Raw genomic sequence first — 19,887 nt, 5'->3', positions numbered from 1 at the left:
GCTTAGAGCACATTGTTTGGGTGCTTGCCGAACACAACAAATGGCATGCTGAAAACACATTTTCATTATTGTGGCTCGAGTTGTGAAGAGCTAGATGAAAGTTGGCATGAAAAGACATGCATGTTTTGGAGAGATAATGAACGATAAATGAGTTGAGCTTTAGGCATGTTTTGTGTTTGCAGTATGTATTTAAAGCATTTATACAATTTAATATATGATGGAAAACACTGCAGTGTAAAGCCCAGCCAGTGATAAATGCCTTTTGTTCTACAGGAAAATGTGATGGTAACCTATACTTTTCCTTCTTGTCTTTTTCAGGTTTTGCCATTACCTTCAGCACTTTATGGGGACCCTCTCTATGCCTGAATCATCCAGAAGAATTCTGGAATGGAATAAGATCTAAGCCAATGGAGTCCCATGAAGGATACTGTTCCCTAATACTGCAATGGAGTGAAACGAGACGGTCGCTGGACCATACACAACCCTAGGGTCCTGGACCTAGAGAGACGCTTGTAATCTGTGGATCTGAGGACTCCAGTGTTCGAATGACCTGCATTTCTTTGAAATCCATTTTAATTTGCAAATACAAAATAAAGATATTTTGAAAGATAATAACTATGAATTTTAGTGTCAATCAGCTCCAATAGTTTGGAGTTAGTGGTGAGATACCCAAGGTTTTTAGTAAGATCTTAACCTTGTTTTACCAGTTGCATCCCAAATTGACCTTGATAATGATACCAAGGCCATTTCAATGGTTATAGGTCCCACGATCTTCTACTTAAAGGAGCTTGTCCATTGCAGGATTTCCCAAATGAATGTGTTTGAATAATTAAAAAAAAATACCATGTATGGATTGAAATGGTCAATTTGAATTCTCAGGGAGTTTTGTATCAATATCAGGCCCACTCCCTTCGACGCCATACTTGTTTTAGAGGCTGTGGAGCTGCCGTCAACGACCTGAAACTGTGCTACCCATAAAGCATATGGGAAAGCTAGTCTTGGAAATCTCCAGTGGAGTTTTCCCTTGTACAGTAACAAAAGACATCTCTGTTACCAGAATGGATTTGATACCAGTGTAGACAGACAGTGGAGACACGTCTGGAAAAACTCAATGGCGAAGATCACACGGGAAAGATAAGTCTGTTTTCAAAATGATTTTTTGTCAAGTTTCTTCTGCAAAGAGAAAAAACATTCTGCACTCTTCCTAAATTCACCGAATCATGGCGTGTCATGACATGCCCTGCATCCTGAGACGGAACTATTTAAGACAATTGAATACTCAAGAATCTTGTGAATGAATCCAAGAGTCCTAGAACAGAAATCTTGGTTGTCCTTGGTGTGTTTGTTCTTCAACATTGCTGGCTTGAGGACTCTTTTCACCTCTCCGGTAATCTCCGTCATATGTAGAGCCAATCAGGATTTTCCAAAATGGCTACCTGTTGGAGACTGGGAGCTTGTAGCCTGTTGGTGGCCCTTTGGCTTTTGCATTGCTGTAGTTGTGGATGGTCAGAGACCACAAGGACTAATGGCGTGGCCAAGGTTGAAACGAAGGAGCAGGAGCTCATGTCCCATGAACGAGTGAAGAGAGGATGGGTGTGGAACCAATTCTTTGTGGTGGAGGAGTACACAGGCACGGAACCACTCTACGTTGGAAAGGTAAGTCAACTATGTCTGAGAGATTTCCGTGTGTTTAGGGGGATAACACCAACATAACAGTTGAAGTATTTGCTCGAAACATCCCCAGACATCCTATCCTCATTCACATCTTACTTGATGAGTTGATTGCCATTTGATTTGTATGACATGTTATGATTGGAAAAGATAAGATGGCAAAAGCGAAAGAAATAGGGATGGTGCTGGTAAATTGTTTCTGCATACCCATGATTGTCTGAAATCAGTCATTGGCAATTGATAATCATAAATTAATATATTAAACTCTAGTCTGAATGCTTTTCCTTATAAAGGCAGGAATTACCCCCAGGCCTCCCCGTCTGCCACTGTTTTCTTTTTCTATTAGGAGACAGACTGTACTATCTATTCAGCCAGGATACATGATAGGCCTTAGCCAGGCCAATAGAGAGGACGAGCAGAGGAGAGAAAGAGGGTGGGGTGAGGCTTGAAGATAAAAAAAAGAGACGGACAGACAGATGAACAGACACGCATACAGAGGGACAGAAAGACAGACAGAAAAAAAACAGACTGAGCATGAGAAAAGATGAGCTCAAAAGAATGAGAGGTGGAGAGAGAGGATTCATGCATTTCGAAGTGACTCATTACGGGAGAGTGTGGCGGGGCAAGCGAGGCACTGATATATAAACGCGGTAGAGGCATAGCAAGGGGGAGCGAAAGAGAGATGATTTTAATAATAAAATTACCCAGAGTTATTGCTGTCCATGAAGCCGGGGCACAAGCCAGGACTATTAATAGTAGCTCGGTGGTGATGTTGCCGGACTCATCCATCGCTAAGGATATCAAAAACTTTAATTAGAGCAATATAGGATTAAATACGGCCAGTGTGGGACAACTTCTTCTCGCCCAACTCAGCAAAGCTGCCAAGGCTGTCCTGCTGGCCATTAATCTGCTAATGAAATATTATTTTCACTAAATGGCCACTCACATTGCAATAAACTGGCAGCTTTGTTTGATACATTTGGGTAATGAATTTCCTTGGCCTTCTATGATCTGTCCGTCTGTCTGATTCCCTCCTTCTGCTAAGTTCAATATTCAAATTCTGAAAGCTATATTATCCCATTCAGTATTTATCTACAGTGTGTTGCCCATTTCCTGGTTTGAGACTAGATGGTAGTTCAGTCAAAACTCATGTCAAATCAAATCAATTAGTCACATATACATGGTTAGCAGATGTTATTGCACGTGTAGTGAAATGCTTATGCTTCTAGATCTGACAGTGCAGAAGTAACTAACAGGTAATATCTAACAATTCCACAACAAAACATAATATCGAACAAATTCCACAACAAAACATAATCCACACAATCTAGTAAAGGAATGGGAAAATAATATATAAGTATGAAATATATGGATGAGCAGTGACAGAGCGGCAAGATGCAATTGATAGTAAAGAATATATAGTTAAGAATATAGTACACAGTATATACAGTGGGGGGAAAAAGTATTTTAGTCAGCCACCAATTGTGCAAGTTCTCCCACTTAAAAAGATGAGAGAGGCCTGTAATTTTAATCATAATGAATTTATTTGCAAATTATGGTGGAAAATAAGTATTTGGTCACCTACAAACAAGCAAGATTTCTGGCTCTCACAGACCTGTAACTTCTTCTTTAAGAGGCTCCTCTGTCCTCCACTCGTTACCTGTATTAATGGCACCTGTTTGAACTTGTTATCAGTATAAAAGACACCTGTCCACAACCTCAAACAGTCACACTCCAAACTCCACTATGGCCAAGACCAAAGAGCTGTAGACCTCCACCAGGCTGGGAAGACTGAATCTGCAATAGGTAAGCAGAGAGCTGGGACCAAAGTAACAAAGCCTACCATCAGTAACACACTACGCCGCCAGGGACTCAAATCCTGCAGTGCCAGACGTATCCCCCTGCTTAAGCCAGTGCATGTCCAGGCCCGTCTGAAGTTTGCTAGAGAGCATTTGGTAGATCTGGAAGAAGATTGGGAGAATCTCATATGGTCAGATGAAACCAAAATATAACTTTTTGGTAAAAACTCAACTCGTCGTGTTCGGAGGACAAAGAATGCTGAGCTGCATCCAAAGAACACCATAACTACTGTGAAGCATGGGGGTGGAAACATCATGCTTTGGGGCTGTTTTTCTGCAAAGGGACCTGGACGACTGATCCGTGTAAAGGAAAGAATGAATGGGGCCATGTATCGTGAGATTTTGAGAGAAAACCTTCCATCAGCAAAGGCATTGAAAATGAAACGTGGCTGGGTCTTTCAGCATGACACTGATCCCAAACACACCACCCCCCGACAACGAAGGAGTGGCTTCGTAAGAAGCATTTCAAGGTCCTGGAGTGGCCTAGCCAAGAAAATCTTTGGAGGGAGTTGAAAGTCCGTGTTGCCCAGCAACAGCCCCAAAACATCACTGCTCTAGAGGAGATCTGCATGGAGGAATGGGCCAAAATACCAGCAACAGTGTGTGAAAACCTTGTGAAGACTTACAGAAAATGTTTGACCTCTGTCATTGCCAACAAAGGGTATATCACAAAGTATTCAGTTACACTTTTGTTATTGACCAAATACTTATTTCCCACCATAATTTTCAAATAAATTCATTAAAAAAATCCTACAACGTAATTTTCTGTATTTTTTTTCTCATTTTGTCTGTCATAGTTGAAGTGTACCTATGATGAAAATTACAGGCCTCTCTCATCTTTTTAAGTGGGAGAACTTGCACAATTGGTGGCTGACTAAATACTTTTTTTGCCCCACTGTACATATGAGATGAGTAATGCGAGATATGTAAACATTCTTATTGTGCCATTATTAAAGTGACTTGTGTTCCATTTAGTAAAGTGGCCAATGATATCAAGTCTCTAGGTAGGCAGCCGCCTCTCTGTGCTAGTGGTGGCTGTTTAACAATCTGATGGCCTTGAGATAGAAGCTGTTTTTCAATCTCTCTGTCCCAGCTTTGATGCACCTGTACTAACTTCACCTTCTGGATGGAAGCGGGGCAGTAGCTCGGGTGGTTATTGTCCTTTATGATCTTTTTTGCCTTCCTTTGACATCAGGTGTTTTAGGTGTCCTGGAGGGCAGGTAGTTTGACAGGATGCTCTCAATTGTGCACCTGTAAAATTTAGTGAGGGTTTTCGGATGACAAGCCACATTCTTTCAGCCTCCTGAGGTTGAAGAGGCGCTGTTGCGCCGCCTTCATCATACTGTCTGTATGCGTGGACCATTTCAATTTGTCAGTAATATGTACACCGAGAGCATAGAACTTTTTTACTTTCTCCACTGGTCCTGTCGATGTGAATGGTGGGGGGCTCCAGGGAGTAGGAGTACAGGAGGGGGCTGAGAACACACCTTTGTGGGTCCCCAGTGTGGAGGATCAGCAGAGTGGAGATGTGGTTTACTACCTTCACCACCTGGTGGTGGCCCATCAGGAAGTCCAGGACACAGTTGCACAGGGCTGGATCAAGGACCAGGGTCTCAAGCTTAATGACGAGTTTGGAGGGTACTATGGTGTTGAATGGTAGTAAAGTTTTGAAAAACACATTTGTTATTCAAATTAAAAGCCCAATGAATACTCACCTTTGTGTAATGATTTAACTCTCACAGCTAGTGGGACATTTATTTTGAAGGCACATATAAATAACAACTGCCCGAGGACAGACTGTGACTGACAGGCTGACACAGACGTCACAGTTACAAATAGTAGCTAGCTAGAAATTTCACAAAACGAAAAGGAAAGTTGACAATGAATGTAGGGTGCTCCAGCAGAAGTGGACATCTAAATATTTATTTATTGAGGTATCAGGGAAAGCTGTGTTCTTAGTGTGCAAAGAGAGCATCATTGTCATGAAAGACTACAACATGTTCAAACACTTCCAGACGAAGCATGCAGAGAAATATAGGAATATGTCTTCTGAGGAGAGGGCAAATGCATCGAAATAGTTGCAAAAAGCAGCAAGGACTTTTCACAAAACTGTTCAGCGAGAGATAGCTATATACTGTCCCACAAAATTGCTAAACAAAGCAAGCCATTCACTGAGGGCGAATTCATTAAATACTATTTTATTGATTCTGCATCAATACTTTGCCCCAACAAGAAGGAGCTGTTTGAAAATGTTTCCCTGTCAAGACGAACAGTGACATGGCGTGTTGAGGACATCGCAGAGAATATGTAACAAAGGTTGAAAGACAAGGTAAAGGATTTCACCTATTTCTCCTTTGCCTGGATGAGTGCAGTGATGCACGTGACAGTTGTTGATATTCTTATGAGGCATAACCCCAGACTTTGAAATTACAGAGGAGTTTGCTTCAGTGCAGTAAATGAAGAGCACAACCATAGGGAAATATTTATTGGAGGAGGTTAATAAGTGTGTGGCAAAGCTGGGACGGAGATTTGACAAGTTATCCAGTGTGACCACTGACGGGTGCCCAAACTTGACAGGAAAAAACGTTGGCCTTTTGAAAAGGATACAAGATGAAGTAGCTGAGCTGAACCCAGATCAGAAAATAATTATCCTGAATTGTATTATTCATCAGGAGGTGCTATGGAAATGTGTAATGAAAATAAACCATGTTGTGGATACAGTCACTAAAGTGGGAAAATTCATAAGAGCAAAATCTTTAAACCTCAGGCAGTTTGTCTCACTGTTGGAAGAGACAGAGTCAGGTCATGCAGATCTCCCCTACCACACAAACGTGAGAGTTTGGGGAAGGTGCTTATAAGGCTGTGGGACCTGAAGTCGGAGATTGCTGAGTTTTTGCAAATTAATGGAAAATATGTGGATTTCCCTCAACTGCAAGATAAAAAATGGTTGGCTGATTTTGCCCTCACCGTGGACATCATGGCCCTCATGAATGAACTGAATTCCAAACTACAAGGGAAGGGCCTTTTTTGCACATCAGATGTAGAGACTTGTCAAAACCTTCAAGGGAAAATTATTCCTCCTGACCCGCCAAGGAGAAGCCAACAATCTCACCCACCCATCAGACTACTCTGTTGCCTATCCGATGACCAGCGGGAGAAGTATACATCGCTGCTGCGTGCTTTGAACAGTGAGTTTTCTCATCATTTTGAGGATTTCAAAGTGTTGGAAAATTACATATGGTTGGTTTCCTCTCCTTTCACCTTCAATGTGGATAATGCTCCCACTGACCTGCAACTTGAGCTTATCGATCTTCAGTCTGAAGTAGTGATGGAAGACCTATTCAAAACCATGTAACTGACGAGGTTCTATGTACAGTGGGGAGAACTAGTATTTGATACACTGCCGATTTAGCAAGTTTTCCTACTTAGAAAGCATGTAGAGGTCTGTATTTTTTTTTAAATCATAGGTACACTTCAACTGTGAGAGACGGAATCTAAAACAAAAATCCAGAAAATCACATTGTATGATTTTTAAGTAATTAATTTGCATTTTATTGCATGACATAATTATTTGATCACCTACCAACCAGTAAGAATTCTGGCTCTCACACACCTGTTAGTTTTTTTAAGAAGCCCTCCTGTTCTCCATTCATTACCTGTATTAACTGCACCTGTTTGAACTCGTTACCTGTATAAAAGACACCTGTCCACACACTCAATCAAACAGACTCCAACCTCTCCACAATGGCCAAGACCAGAGAGCTGTGTAAGGACATCAGGGATTGTCACAAATCCCGCCAAAGATGGTGCCTCTTCCTATTCGGGCGGCGCTCGGCGGTCGTCGTCGCCGGCCTACTAGCTCCCATCGATTCCCTTTTTTGTTTATGTTAGTTTGGTCTGATTGGTTACGCCTGTTTTGAGTTTAGTTTTGTTTGTGGGCTATTTAAGGGCACTAGGCCCGCCGGCTATTGTGCGAGCTTGTGTTCTGTTCATGGTGTTGGATTATTTTGTGGATTCTATTTTTCCGGACAGTTTAGTCCTGTTTGTTTGGACTGGTTATTTCATGCGCCCTTGTGTTTGGCATGTCTGTTTTCACTGTCTTTGGAATAAAGATCCACGTTCGGATCTAAACCTGCTCTCTGAGCATGACTCCTCCACCCACTACTCCTAGAAGCCTTAACAGGGATACAATTGTAGACCTGCACAAGGCTGGGATGGGCTACAGGACAATAGGCAACAGCTTGGTGAGAAGGCAACAACTGTTGGCGCAATTATTAGAAAATGGAAGAAGTTCAAGATGACGATCAATCACCCTCGGTCTGGGGCTCCATGCAAGATCTCACCTCGTGGGGCATCAATGATCATGAGGCAGGTGAGGGATCAGCCCAGAACTACACGGCAGGACCTGGTCAATGACCTGAAGAGAGCTGGGGCCACAGTCTCAAAGAAAACCATTAGTAACACACTACGCCGTCATGGATTAAAATCCTGCTGCGCACGCAAGGGCCTCCTGCTCAAGCCAGCGCATGTCCAGGCCCGTCTGAAATTTGCCAATTACCATCTGGATGATCCAGAGGAGGAATGGGAGAAGGTCATGTGGTCTGATGAGACAAAAATAGCTTTTTGGTCTAAACTCCACCCACTGTGTTTGGAGGAAGAAGAAGGATGAGTACAACCCCAATAACACCATCCAAAGCGTGAAGCATGGAGGTGGAAACATCATTCTTTGGGGATGCTTTTCTGCAAAGGGGACAGGACGACTGCACCGTATTGAGGGGATATATATATATATATATATTGAGGGGAGGAGGGATGGAGCCATGTATCGCGAGATCTTGGCCAACAACCTCCTTCCCTCAGTAAGAGCATTGAAGATGGGTCATGGCTGGGTCTTCCAGCATGACAACGACCCGAAACACACAGCCAGGGAAACTAAAGAGTGGCTCTGTAAGAAGCATCTCAAGGTCCTGGAGTGGCCTAGCCAGTCTCCAGACCTGATCCCAATAGAACATCTTTAGAAGGAGCTGAAAATCCGTATTGCCCAGCGACAGCCCCGAAACCTGAAGGATCTGGAGAAGGTCTGCATGGAGGAGTGGGCCAAAGTCCCTGCTGCAGTGTGTGCAAACCTGGTCAAGAACTACAGGAAACGTATGATCTCTGTAATTGCAAACAAAGTTTTCTGTACCAAATATTAAGTTCTGCTTTTCTGATGTATCAAATACTTATGTCATGCCATAAACTGCAAACTAATTACTTAAAAACCATACAATGTGATTTTATGGATTTTTGTTTTAGATTCCGTCTCTCACAGTTGAAGTGTACCTATGATTAAAAAAATATGGGCCTCTACATGCTTTGTAAGTAGGAAAACCTGCAAAATCTGCAGTGTATCAAATACTTGTTCTCTCCACTGTATCTCTCGATGAACAAAACTTTCTAAAGATTAGGAGTCATGCTCAGAAAATGTTTGTTCACAGACATTTTCAGGGATGAAATAGAACAAGTCAAGGCACAGATCATCTCTTACCGACTCTCACCTCTCAGGGATCCTGCGCATAGCGACGTCATAAAATATACCTGACTTCACTGCTCTAGTCAATGCCCATCACACTGATTGAGTAGTTTAAATGCACTGTCGTGGACAAAAGTTTTGAGAATTACACAAATATAAATTTTCACAAAGTTTGCTGCATCACTGTCTTTAGATATGTTTGTCAGATGTTACTATGGAATACTGAAGTATACTTACAAGCATTTCATAAGTGTCAAAAGCTTTTTATGACAATTACATGAAGTTGATACAAAGAGTCAATATTTGCAGTGTTGACCCTTCTTTTTCAAGATTTCTGCAATCCGCCCTGGCATGCTGTCAATTACCTTCTGGGCCACATCCTGACTGATGGCAGCCCATTCTTGCATAATCAATGCTTGGAGTTTGTCAGAATCTGTGGATTTTTGTTTGTCCACCCGCCTCTTCAGGATTGACCAGAAGTTCTCAATGGGATTAAGGTCTGTGGAGTTTCCTGGCCATGGACCCAAAATATCGATGTTTTGTTCTTCGAGCCACTTAGTTATCACTTTTGCCTCACCAAACTGTTCCTGGATGGTTGGTAGAAGTTGTTCTCGGAGGATGTGTTGGTACCATTCTTTATTCATGGCTGTGTTCTTAGGCAAAATTGTGAGTGAGCCCACTCCCTTGGCTGAGAAGCAAACCCACACATGAATGGTCTCAGGATGCTTTACTGTTGGCATGACACAGGACTGATGGCAGCACTCACCTTGTCTTTTCCGGACAAGCTTTTTTCCAGATGCCCCAAACAATCGGAAAGGGGATTCATCAGAGAAAATGACTTTACCCCTACTTTAGGAGACGGTCCTGGCGCTTGCTGGACTTTCTTGGGTGCCCTGAAGCCTTCTTCACAACAATTTATTTTTGAGATTCTTCAAAGTAGCCACCCTTTTCCTTGATGACCCTTTTCCTTCTGTGTTTTGGGTTATTGTGCTGTTACATAACCCAACGTCTGTTGGTTTTCAATTGGTGGACAGACAGCCTTACATTCTCGCGCAAAATATCTTGATAAACTTGGGATTTTATGTTTCTGTAGATGATAGCAAGCTGTCCAGGCTCTGAGGCACTAAAGCAGTCCCAAACCATGACCTCCCTCCACCATACTTTACAGTTGGGATGAGGTTTTGATGTTTGTATGCTGTGCCTTTTTCCCCAACACATAGTGTTGTGAGTTCTTTCCTTCCAAACAACTCAACTTTAGTTTCATCTGTCCACAGAACATCCAGGTGCTCTTTTGAACTTCAGACGTGCAGCAATGTTTTTTTGGACAGCAATGGGTTCGGCCGTGGTGTCCTCCCATGAACAACATTCTTGTTTAGTGTTTTACGTGTCGTAGACTCGTCAAAAGAGATGTTAGCATGTTAGAGATTTCTGTAAGTCTTTAGCTGACACTGTGCTCTTGCAGTCATCTTTGCAGGATGGCCACTCCTAGGGAGAGTAGCAACAGTGCTGAACTTTCTCTATTTATAAACAATTTGTCTTTCTGTGGTCTGATGAACATCAATGCTTTTAGAGATACTTTTGTAACCCTTTCTAGCTTTATGCAAGTCAACAATTCTTAATCTTAGGTCTTCTACGATCTCTTTTGTTCGAGGCATGGTTCACATCAGGCAATGCTTCTTGTGAATAGCAAACTCAAATTTTGTAAATGTTAGGGCAGGCCATCCCTAACCAACATATCCAATCTCGTCTCATTGATTGGACTTCAGGTTAGCTGACTCCTGACTCCAATTAGCTTTTGGAGAAGTCATTAGCCATGGGGTTCACATACTTTTTCCAACCTACACTGTGAATGTTTAAATTATGTATTCAGTCAATATAGACAAGAAAAATACAATAATTTGTGTGTTATTAGTTTAAGCACACTCTGTTTGTCCATTGTTGTGACTTAGATCAACATCAGATCAAATTTTATGACAAACGTATGCAGAAATCCAGATAATTCCAAGGGGTTCACATACCTTTTCTTGCCAGTATACACTATATGACCAAAAGTATATAGACACCTGCTCGTCGAACATCTCATTCCAAAATCATGAGCATAAATACATGGATAGAACAGCAGTAGATATACAGTATAAGGTGAGCCATGACTGGAATACAGTATACATATATAAAGTGGGTCAAATAGTATGCAAATAATGTTAAAGTTACCAGTGTTCAATGTATCTATACACATGGGGTAGCATTCTATAAGGTGTAGGGCAGAGTCTGCTAGATGGTAGCAGGGTGAACAGACCGTGGCTCAGGTGGCTGAGGTCCTTGATGATCTTCTTGGCCTTCCTATGACACTAGGTCCTGTAGATGACCTGTAGGGCAGGCATTGTGCCCCCAGTGATGCATTGGGCTGACCGCGCCGCCTTCTAGAGAGTCAAGTGTTTGCGGGTGGTGCAGTTGCCAGTAGGTTCAGGTGCAGGACCCAGTAGGTTCAGGTCGAATGCTTACCTAATGTTGAAAGGGAAAGGTGTTCCAAGGTTTCCATGCAGATTAATGCAAAGCAGAGATCTGAAAGTGTTAAGACTTAAGATTATTTAACCTCTTGCGATGAGCAAACCCGTATCTGGGAGCATAATCATAGCCTCAAATGCATTAGCATAACGCAACTTTTCCTATACGAGCATTTGTGTAAGTTTATCATGGCATAATGCTATGCTAGGCTCTGCTGGCAGCAAGCAAACATTTTCACGAAAATAAGAAAAGTAACCAAATTAAATAATTTACCTTTGAAGAACTTCAGATGCTTTCACTCAGGAGACTCCCAGTTAGATAGCAAATGTTCCTTTTTTCCAAAAATATTATTTTTGTAGGCAAAATAGCTCCCATTTCTTTATCATGCTTGACTGAGAAATCGACCCGAAAATGCTGCAACTATATAACGGCAAACTTTTTTCAAAATTTGCTCCATAATATTGATAGAAACACGGCAAATGTTGTTTAGGATCCATCCTCAAGGTGTTTTTAACATAAATATTCAATAATATATCCGTCGAGGCAATTGGTTTCTCATAAGAGGTGATTGGAAAAATGGCTACCTCAGTATTTTACGCGAGATTTTCTGCGGGAGACACCATGTGACCACATGCTATATATGGTCCCTTACAGCCATTCCTCAATGGAAATGCCTAAAAGGACGTCACAATGCTGTAGACACCTTGGGGAAAACGTGAAAAATGTACGCTCATTCGTAGCTCATTCACAGCCATATAAGGAGTCATTGGCATGAGGCGGTTTCAAAAAATGTGGCACTTCCTGGTTGGATTTTTATCTGGGGTTCGCCTGTAACATTAGTTCTCTGGCACTCACAGACTATGTTTGCAGTTTTGGAAACGTGTGTTTTCTTTCCAAAGCTGTCAATTATATGCATAGGTGAGCATCTTTTCGTGACAAAATATCTTGTTTAAAATGGGAACGTTTTTCATCCAAAAATTTTAATAGCGCACCCTAATGCATAACTGGATTATTAAAGAGCCATTTAAGATTCAGGAGGTAGAAGGTTACAGACATTGACTATGGCTGCGTTTACACAGGCAGCACAATCCTGATGTTTTGCCCAATTATTGGCCAAAGATCAAATCTGATTGGTCAAATAAACAGTTATTGGCAAAATATAAGAATTTTGCTGCCTGTGTAAATGCAGCCACAGAATCACATTCTAATTCTGTGGTTACAGGTATTTACAACTACCTGTACTTAGGATGCATTTGAACTCATTGTCAGCTAGAGGCATTCAGATACATTTGGACAATAATATATCTGAACCAAAGGTCTGGATACTTAGAATGATGAACCTTTTGTATAAGGGGGAAAGAGAATGAAACCTTTTCCACCTTTATTGTAGTAGATATAGTAACCCCAAAGTGTAATAGCAGGTTTCAAACCACTAAAAACTACCAGATTTAAAGATATTATAAACCAAGACAGTATTGTATTTCCTCTACTATATATTATTGATTGAGTGGTTGATTGATGGATGGATTGAATGATTCATTCATTCATTGATTTTCTTTTGGTGCTTAGCCCATATTAGCTTGCAAGACACTAGCCATCAAATTGTACACAAAACATAAAACAAAATGAAACGTTACATGTATAGATCATAGATTATAAAAGCATAGTGTTTGGTGACACAACCTTTGTCTCAAGCTGTATTCATTTGTTTCATTGCAGATACAAGATGTGTTAGACTCAGTTAAACCCACACTCTGTGAGATGTGCATGCCACCAAACAGTGGGCCACCAACAGAAAACGTAAGCAATTGAGCGAATGCATTCCATGACATTTTCACATGGACTTCTGTTATATATCTTCTGTTGTGATATATCTGTAGTGCTCAAAGGAATGTCTTCAAAGTTTGAGCAACGCTTATTTTTGAAACATCATTTACATTATGATTTATTGCTACACATAATTTGCTTGCAAAGCCTCCTATGACAACAAATGCATAGACAAAAGAATCATTGTCCTTTTTTGTGACGGCGATTGTACTGCACTAATATTATTACAAATCATGTATTTTTCATGACACCTCCCAGACTGTGGCTTTAAGTTTCATTTAATATTTCTCGATTTACAGAAAATTAGATCAGATTAAAATGACAATTGAATGACTAAAAAGGGTTGAAACATGGGCAAACATGTAGTATGGACAACTTTGAATGTCATTGAGCTTTGCCTATTTACCAGACTGACCACATGTATAGTCCCGATTTAAATTTGCATTATTTTCATGGACAGTATTTTGTTTTCTGATTGGCTGTGAAAGTTAAGTCATCTTTGATGACACATTTAATTGGTGTGTTGGAAGCAGTGGCGTCAGTTCAGCTAAACCAAGGGCATGGCAAAGTGGGTGGGGGAGGATCCCTATCCCAAGGGATTCTTTAGAAGGGTAAGGTCATTTGCTGCATTTCTACACAATTGAAAACTCAAAAATGCAATTTGGTGAATAGCAAAAATTAAAACAAATGACCCCCGACATTACTTTTCACCACAGAATTTGCTTTAAAGGTCTGTTGAACAATGTTAACCATCACTCAACCTCGTCATACATTGACTAATTTACTTATGGAACGGTGCATACTGTGCAACATGAAGTAGATGCACAATACACGCTATCAAGTCACAACAAGGCCGACTTCAAATGCTAACATATTTTCATACCAATTAGGGCTGTGATAATAACATTATTGTAATCTGTTTTCCCATGGCAAATCTGAAAACACGAAGTTGACCTCACTCTTTGATCCTAATAGCATGGGAAATGAATACATGTGATTCTGGATGACAACATAATGTGCGTTTCCAAAATTAGGACTGTTTTCCTGAAGAAGTTAAATCCTCTTCATGTTTTGTTTCCTTGCCATGATTCTAACGAGTATCGCGATAGTGGTATCGTCCCGGCCCTAATACCATAATATTAAACCAAAATTGCACTAGCCTACTGGGTGAATTAAAATGTCAATTGCAGCTATCACAATATATATTTTAATAGCAATAACTTAGCTTTTGTTTTCGAATGGTCACCAAAAAGTAGGTCTCCCCCACCTCCCAATCCCTAATTGGCTATCAGATTACAACAAGGCTTCTCTAGGAAGAAATTATAGAATCAGCCGTTGCCAATGAGATACACTGAAAAGACAATGTAAAAGAGGAATTATAAACTGGGTGGTTTGGGCCCTGAATGATGATTGGCTGAAAGCCATGGTATATCAGACCATATAACACGGGCATGACAAAACAATTATTTTTACTGCTCTATTTACGTTGGTAACCAGATTATAATAGCAATAAGGCACCTCTGGGCTTTGTGGTATATGCACAATATACCACGGCTAAGTGCTGTATCCAGGCACTCCGCAACAAGAACAGCCCTTAGCCGTGGTATATTGGCCGTATATCACACCCCCCGGGCCTTATTGGTTAAATATAGCATGTATGTTAATAATTGTCCATAATTGTTACATGGATGTGTGTGTGTGTGTGTGTGTGTGAGTGGGTGTACAGTGTGTGTATATGTCTGTGCATATGAATGGTAGAGCGAAGGAGGGTGAATAGGAATATATCTAGGCGGGCGAGTGAGAATAGGTGAGCAGAGGCACAATGCCAATTCACTACACAAAATGTAATATATCTGATCTCATCGTTAACTTCAAATCAGCAATCTCATTTGTAATGTCCTTCTGTAGGGTGGCTTGCCCTGAATCCAAAGTGACACCAGAGGTCTTCGTTTGCGTGCGGACCCCTACTTGGCAGGCAGTTCCATATCCCATCCACCTCTGCTCTTTCTCTGAGTCAGCCCTCAGCTTGCCCAGTTATGTATGTCTGAGACAGAGTGTAAGATAGAGAGAGGAAGATAATGTGTGTGTAGTTGTGTCTCTGTGTGTTTGTATGTGTCTATGTGTTTGTATGTGTGTGTTTGTCTCTGTGTGTGTTTGTGCATGTGTGCACGTGTGTTTTTGTCTGTGTGTGGGTGCCAGCATTTGTGTGTGTATGTGAGTATTTGCACAGTCAGTTTCAGTGAAATGGCTAGTGATTAGAGACCTCAGGATAAGACCCAGATGCAGACACCCCCCACCTCTAGGGACGCCACCTGGCATCCTACCCGGGCACATACCTGGTTGACCAGGGTGCTGGCGGTGGAACGCTGCGATGAGGGCTAGGTCCCCGCTAGGAACATCCTTGACCCAGCATGTATGTTAATAATTGTCAATAATTGTTACATGGATGAGTGTGTGTGTGAGTGGGTGTACAATGTGTGTATATGTCTGTGCATATGAATGGTAGAGCGAAGGAGGGTGAATAGGAATATGTGTAGGGGGGCGAGCGAGAATAGGTGAGCAGAGGCACAATGCCAATTCACTACACAAAATGTAGTATATCTGATATAGTTGTTAACTTCAAATCAGTGGTCTCATTTGTAATGTCCTTCTGTAGGGTGGCTTGCCCTGAATCCAAAGTGACACCAGAGGTATTCGTTTGCGTGCGGACCCCTACTTGGCAGGCAGTTCCATATCCCATCCACCTCTGCTCTTTCTCTGAGTCAGCCCTCAGCTTGCCCAGTTATGTATGTGTGAGACAGAGTGTAAGATAGAGAGAGGAAGATAATGTGTGTGTAGTTGTGGCTCTGTGGGTTTGTGTGTGTGTGTATGTGTTTGTATGTGTGTGTGTGTGTTTTTGTCTGTGTGTGAGTGCCAGAATCTGTTTGTGTATGTGAGTATTTGCACAGTCAGTTTCAGTGATGGCCAGGGATATCAGACCTCAGGATAAGACCCAGATGCAGACACCCCCCACCTCTAGGGACGCCACCTGGCATCCTACCCAGGCACATACCTGGTTGACCAGGGTGCCGGCGGTGGAACTCTGCGATGATGGAGTCATCATACCAGGTAGTCCTGAGGCATGGTCCTAGGGCTCAGGTCCTCCGAGAGAAAGAGAGAATTATAGAGAGACATGCTTAAATTCACACAGGACACCGGATAAGACAGGAGAAGTTCTCCAGATATAACAAACTGACCCTAGCCACCCGAAACGTAAACTACTGCAGAATAAATACTGGAGGCTGAGACAGGAGGGGTCAGGAGAAACTGTGGCCCCATCCAATGACACCCCCGGGCAGGGCCAAACAGGAAGGATATAACCCCACCCACTTTGCCAAAGCACAGCCCCCACACCACTAGAGGGATATCTTCAACCACCAACTTACCATCCTGAGACAAGGCTGAGTATAGTCCACAAAGATCTCCGCCACGGCACAACCCAAGGGGGGCGCCAACCCAGACAGGAAGATCACATCAGTGACTCAACCCACTCAAGTGACGCACCCCTCGTAGGGACGGCATGAAAGAGCACCAGTAAGCCAGTGACTCAGCCCCTGTAATAGGGTTAGAGGCAGAGAATCACAGTGGAGAGAGGGGAACCGGCCAGGCAGAGACAGCAAGGGCGGATCGTTGCTCCAAAGCCTTTCCGTTCACCTTCACACTCATGGGCCAGACTACACTCAATCATATGACCCACTGAAGAGATGAGTCTTCAGTAAAGACTTAAAGGTTGAGACCGAGTTTGCGTCTCTCACATGGGTAGGCAGACCATTCCATAAAAATTGAGCTCTATAGGAGAAAGCCCTGCCTACAGCTGTTTGCTTAGAAATTCTAGGGACAATTAGGAGGCCTGCGTCTTGTGACCGTAGCGTACGTGTAGGTATGTACGGCAGGACCAAATCAGAAAAATAGGTAGGAGCAAGCCCATGTAATGCTTTGTAGGTCAGCAGTAAAACCTTGAAATCATCCCTTGCCTTAACAGGAAGCCAGTGTTGGGAGGCTAGCACTGGAGTAATATGATCACATTTTTTGGTTCTAGTCAGAATTCTAGCTGCCGTATTTAGCACGAACTGAAGTTTATTTAGTGCTTTACCCAGGTAGCCGGAAAGTAGAGCATTGCAGTAATCTAACCTAGAAGTAACAAAAGCATGGATACATTTTTCTGCATAATTTTTGGACAGAAAGTTTCTGATTCTTGCAATGTTACGTAGATGGAAAAAAGCTGTACTTGAAACAGTCTTGATATGTTCGTCAAAAGAGAGATCAGGGTCCAGAGTCACGCCAAGGTCCTTCACATTTTTATTTGAGAAGACTGTACAACCATCAAGATTAATTGTCAGATTCAACAGAATATATTTTTGTTTCTTGGGACCTAGAACAAGCATCTCTGTTTTGTCTGAGTTTAAAAGTAAAACATTTGCAGTCATCCACTTCCTTATGTTTGAAACACAGGCTTCTAGCGAGGGTAATTTTGGGGCTTCAATGTACAGCTTTGTGTCATCCGCATAGCAGTGAAAGTTAACATGATATTTTCGAATGATATCCCCAAGAGGTAAAATATATAGTGAAAACAATAGTGGTCCTAAAATGGAACATTGAGGAACACCGAAATGTACAGTTGATTTGTCAGAGGACAAACCATTCACAGAGACAAACTGATATCTTTCTGTCAGATAAGATCTAAACCAGGCTAGAACTTGTCCGGGTAGACCAATTTGGGTTTCCAATCTCTGGTGATGGTATCAAAAGCAGCACTAGGGTCTAGTAGCACGAGGACAGATGCAGAGCCTCGGTCTGAAGCCATTAAAAGGTAATTTACCACCTTCACATGTGCAGTCTCAGTGCTACAGCAGCTTTTTCTAAACATTTTGAGAGGAATGGAAGATTCGATATAGGCCGATAGTATTTATATTCTCTTCCAGGTTACACCGACAGGAGAGGATAAGCATCTGTGCAGAGGATATGTTAACCCATGGAGCACTCGAAGGGCGAGAGCCCGGTGATGGAGCAGGGAAGGGTGTTCTGGGAGTAATCCACCCACATGAGTTGCTGGCCCCAGGTGGTGGAGTTGGCCGAGACGAGGCACTGAAGAGTTGTCTCCAGGTCCTGATTGGCACACTCCGACTGGCCATTGGATTGGGTATGAAACCCGGAGGACAGGCTGGCCGACAACCCAATGAGTGTGTAGAATGCCTTCCAGAACCAGGACGAGAATGGAGGACCACTGTCGGAAACCATGTCCAACGGAAGTCCATGGATCCTGAAGACGTGGTGCACCATGAGCTGGGCTGTCTCCTTGGCCAACGGTAGGTTTGTGAGGAGAATGAAATGGGCGGCTTTGGAAAACTTGTCCACCACTGTGAGGAGAGTGGTGTTGCCATCAGATGGAGGGAGAACAGTGACTGTCCAGGACTATATGTGACCAGGGACGGTGAGGGACAGAAAGAGGTTGAAGGAGGCCAGCTGGAGCTTGCCGTGGAGTCTTGTTCTGAGCACAGACAGAGCAGGCGGCGCCGAACGCGGAGACGTCCGGAACCATGGTGGGCCACCAAAAGCTTTGTCGCACAAAGGCCAGGGTCCAACAGGAGCCAGGGTGGCAGGCAAGCCTTGAGGAATGAGCCCATTCCAGGGCCGGGGAGTGGGCAGCGTCTGGGACAAACATCCGGTTAGCTGGGCCCCCCCACCCGCTGTGCCTCACGGACCTCGATCTCTATTCGCCTGACGAGGGTAGCCGCCAGGCATGAGGTAGGAAAATGGTCTTGGGGTCCGAGGGTGTAGAAGCAGGGCAATCGGGAAGCCGGGGTGGCCTGGAGAGATGCACTGCTGACAGCGGTGTTACTGGGGGTCTGCGAGGCTACTGTCGTGGCCGACGGCCTCACAGACAATCCGTGGAATTGCTCCAGCAATGTATTCAAGGCACAGTCATGGCGTTCTGCCAAGGCATGGACTCCATCCATAAGCCCTCAGAGTAACTCCTCATGTCTCCCAATGGTGGCTCCTTGGGAGGCGATGGCGCCGCGGAGCTGTTCCGAGTCTGCTGGGTCAGTCATGGCCAGTTCGTACTATCAGACCTTGGGATAAGACCCAGATGCAGACAGTTCGAAGTAACAAAGGTTTATTACAAGAACAGGGGCAGGCAAACGACAGGTCAAGGGCAGGCAGAGGTCAGTAATCCAGAGCAGAGTCCAAAAGGTTCAGAATGGCAGGCAGTCTCGGAATCAGGGCAGGCAGAGGTCAGTAATCCAGGGCAGTGTCACAGGGTACAGAATGGCAGCCAGGCTCAGGGTCAGGGCAGGCAGAATGGTCAAAACCGGGAAAAGTAGAAAAAAACGCTGGTAGGCTTGACGAGACAAGCACAAGACAGGTGAAACAGGGTCTGGCACTCGCCTGCCTGTCTGCCTGACATTTTATGTAAACTATTTGCTGAGGAAGCAGGCAACATAGAGCCCTATATGGTGCCATTCGGGACAAAGC

The 19,887-nt window shown here is 43.1% G+C and overlaps 1 protein-coding gene across 3 annotated transcripts in view; it reads left to right on the top strand.

The window, feature by feature from the left end:
- The first annotated feature begins 322 nt into the window (after positions 1–322).
- The window catches only part of LOC124003864 (cadherin-22-like), a 119,193-nt gene continuing 99,628 nt past the window's right edge, over positions 323–19,887 (top strand). For 2 of the 3 annotated variants that reach the window (XM_046312487.1, XM_046312485.1), the window contains exons 1-2: positions 323–1,656; positions 13,267–13,347. In XM_046312487.1, the coding sequence (XP_046168443.1) occupies positions 1,429–1,656; positions 13,267–13,347 (309 nt within the window). In that variant the 5' untranslated portion in view covers positions 323–1,428. The remainder of the gene's footprint in view (positions 1,657–13,266; positions 13,348–19,887) is intronic. The other variant, XM_046312486.1, reaches the window with a different exon arrangement.

This window comes from Oncorhynchus gorbuscha, linkage group LG18, assembly GCF_021184085.1.
Source record: "Oncorhynchus gorbuscha isolate QuinsamMale2020 ecotype Even-year linkage group LG18, OgorEven_v1.0, whole genome shotgun sequence".
NCBI lineage: Eukaryota > Metazoa > Chordata > Actinopteri > Salmoniformes > Salmonidae > Oncorhynchus > Oncorhynchus gorbuscha.
Note: the sequence above shows the minus strand (reverse complement) of the source record. Positions and strands in the feature narration are given on the sequence as shown.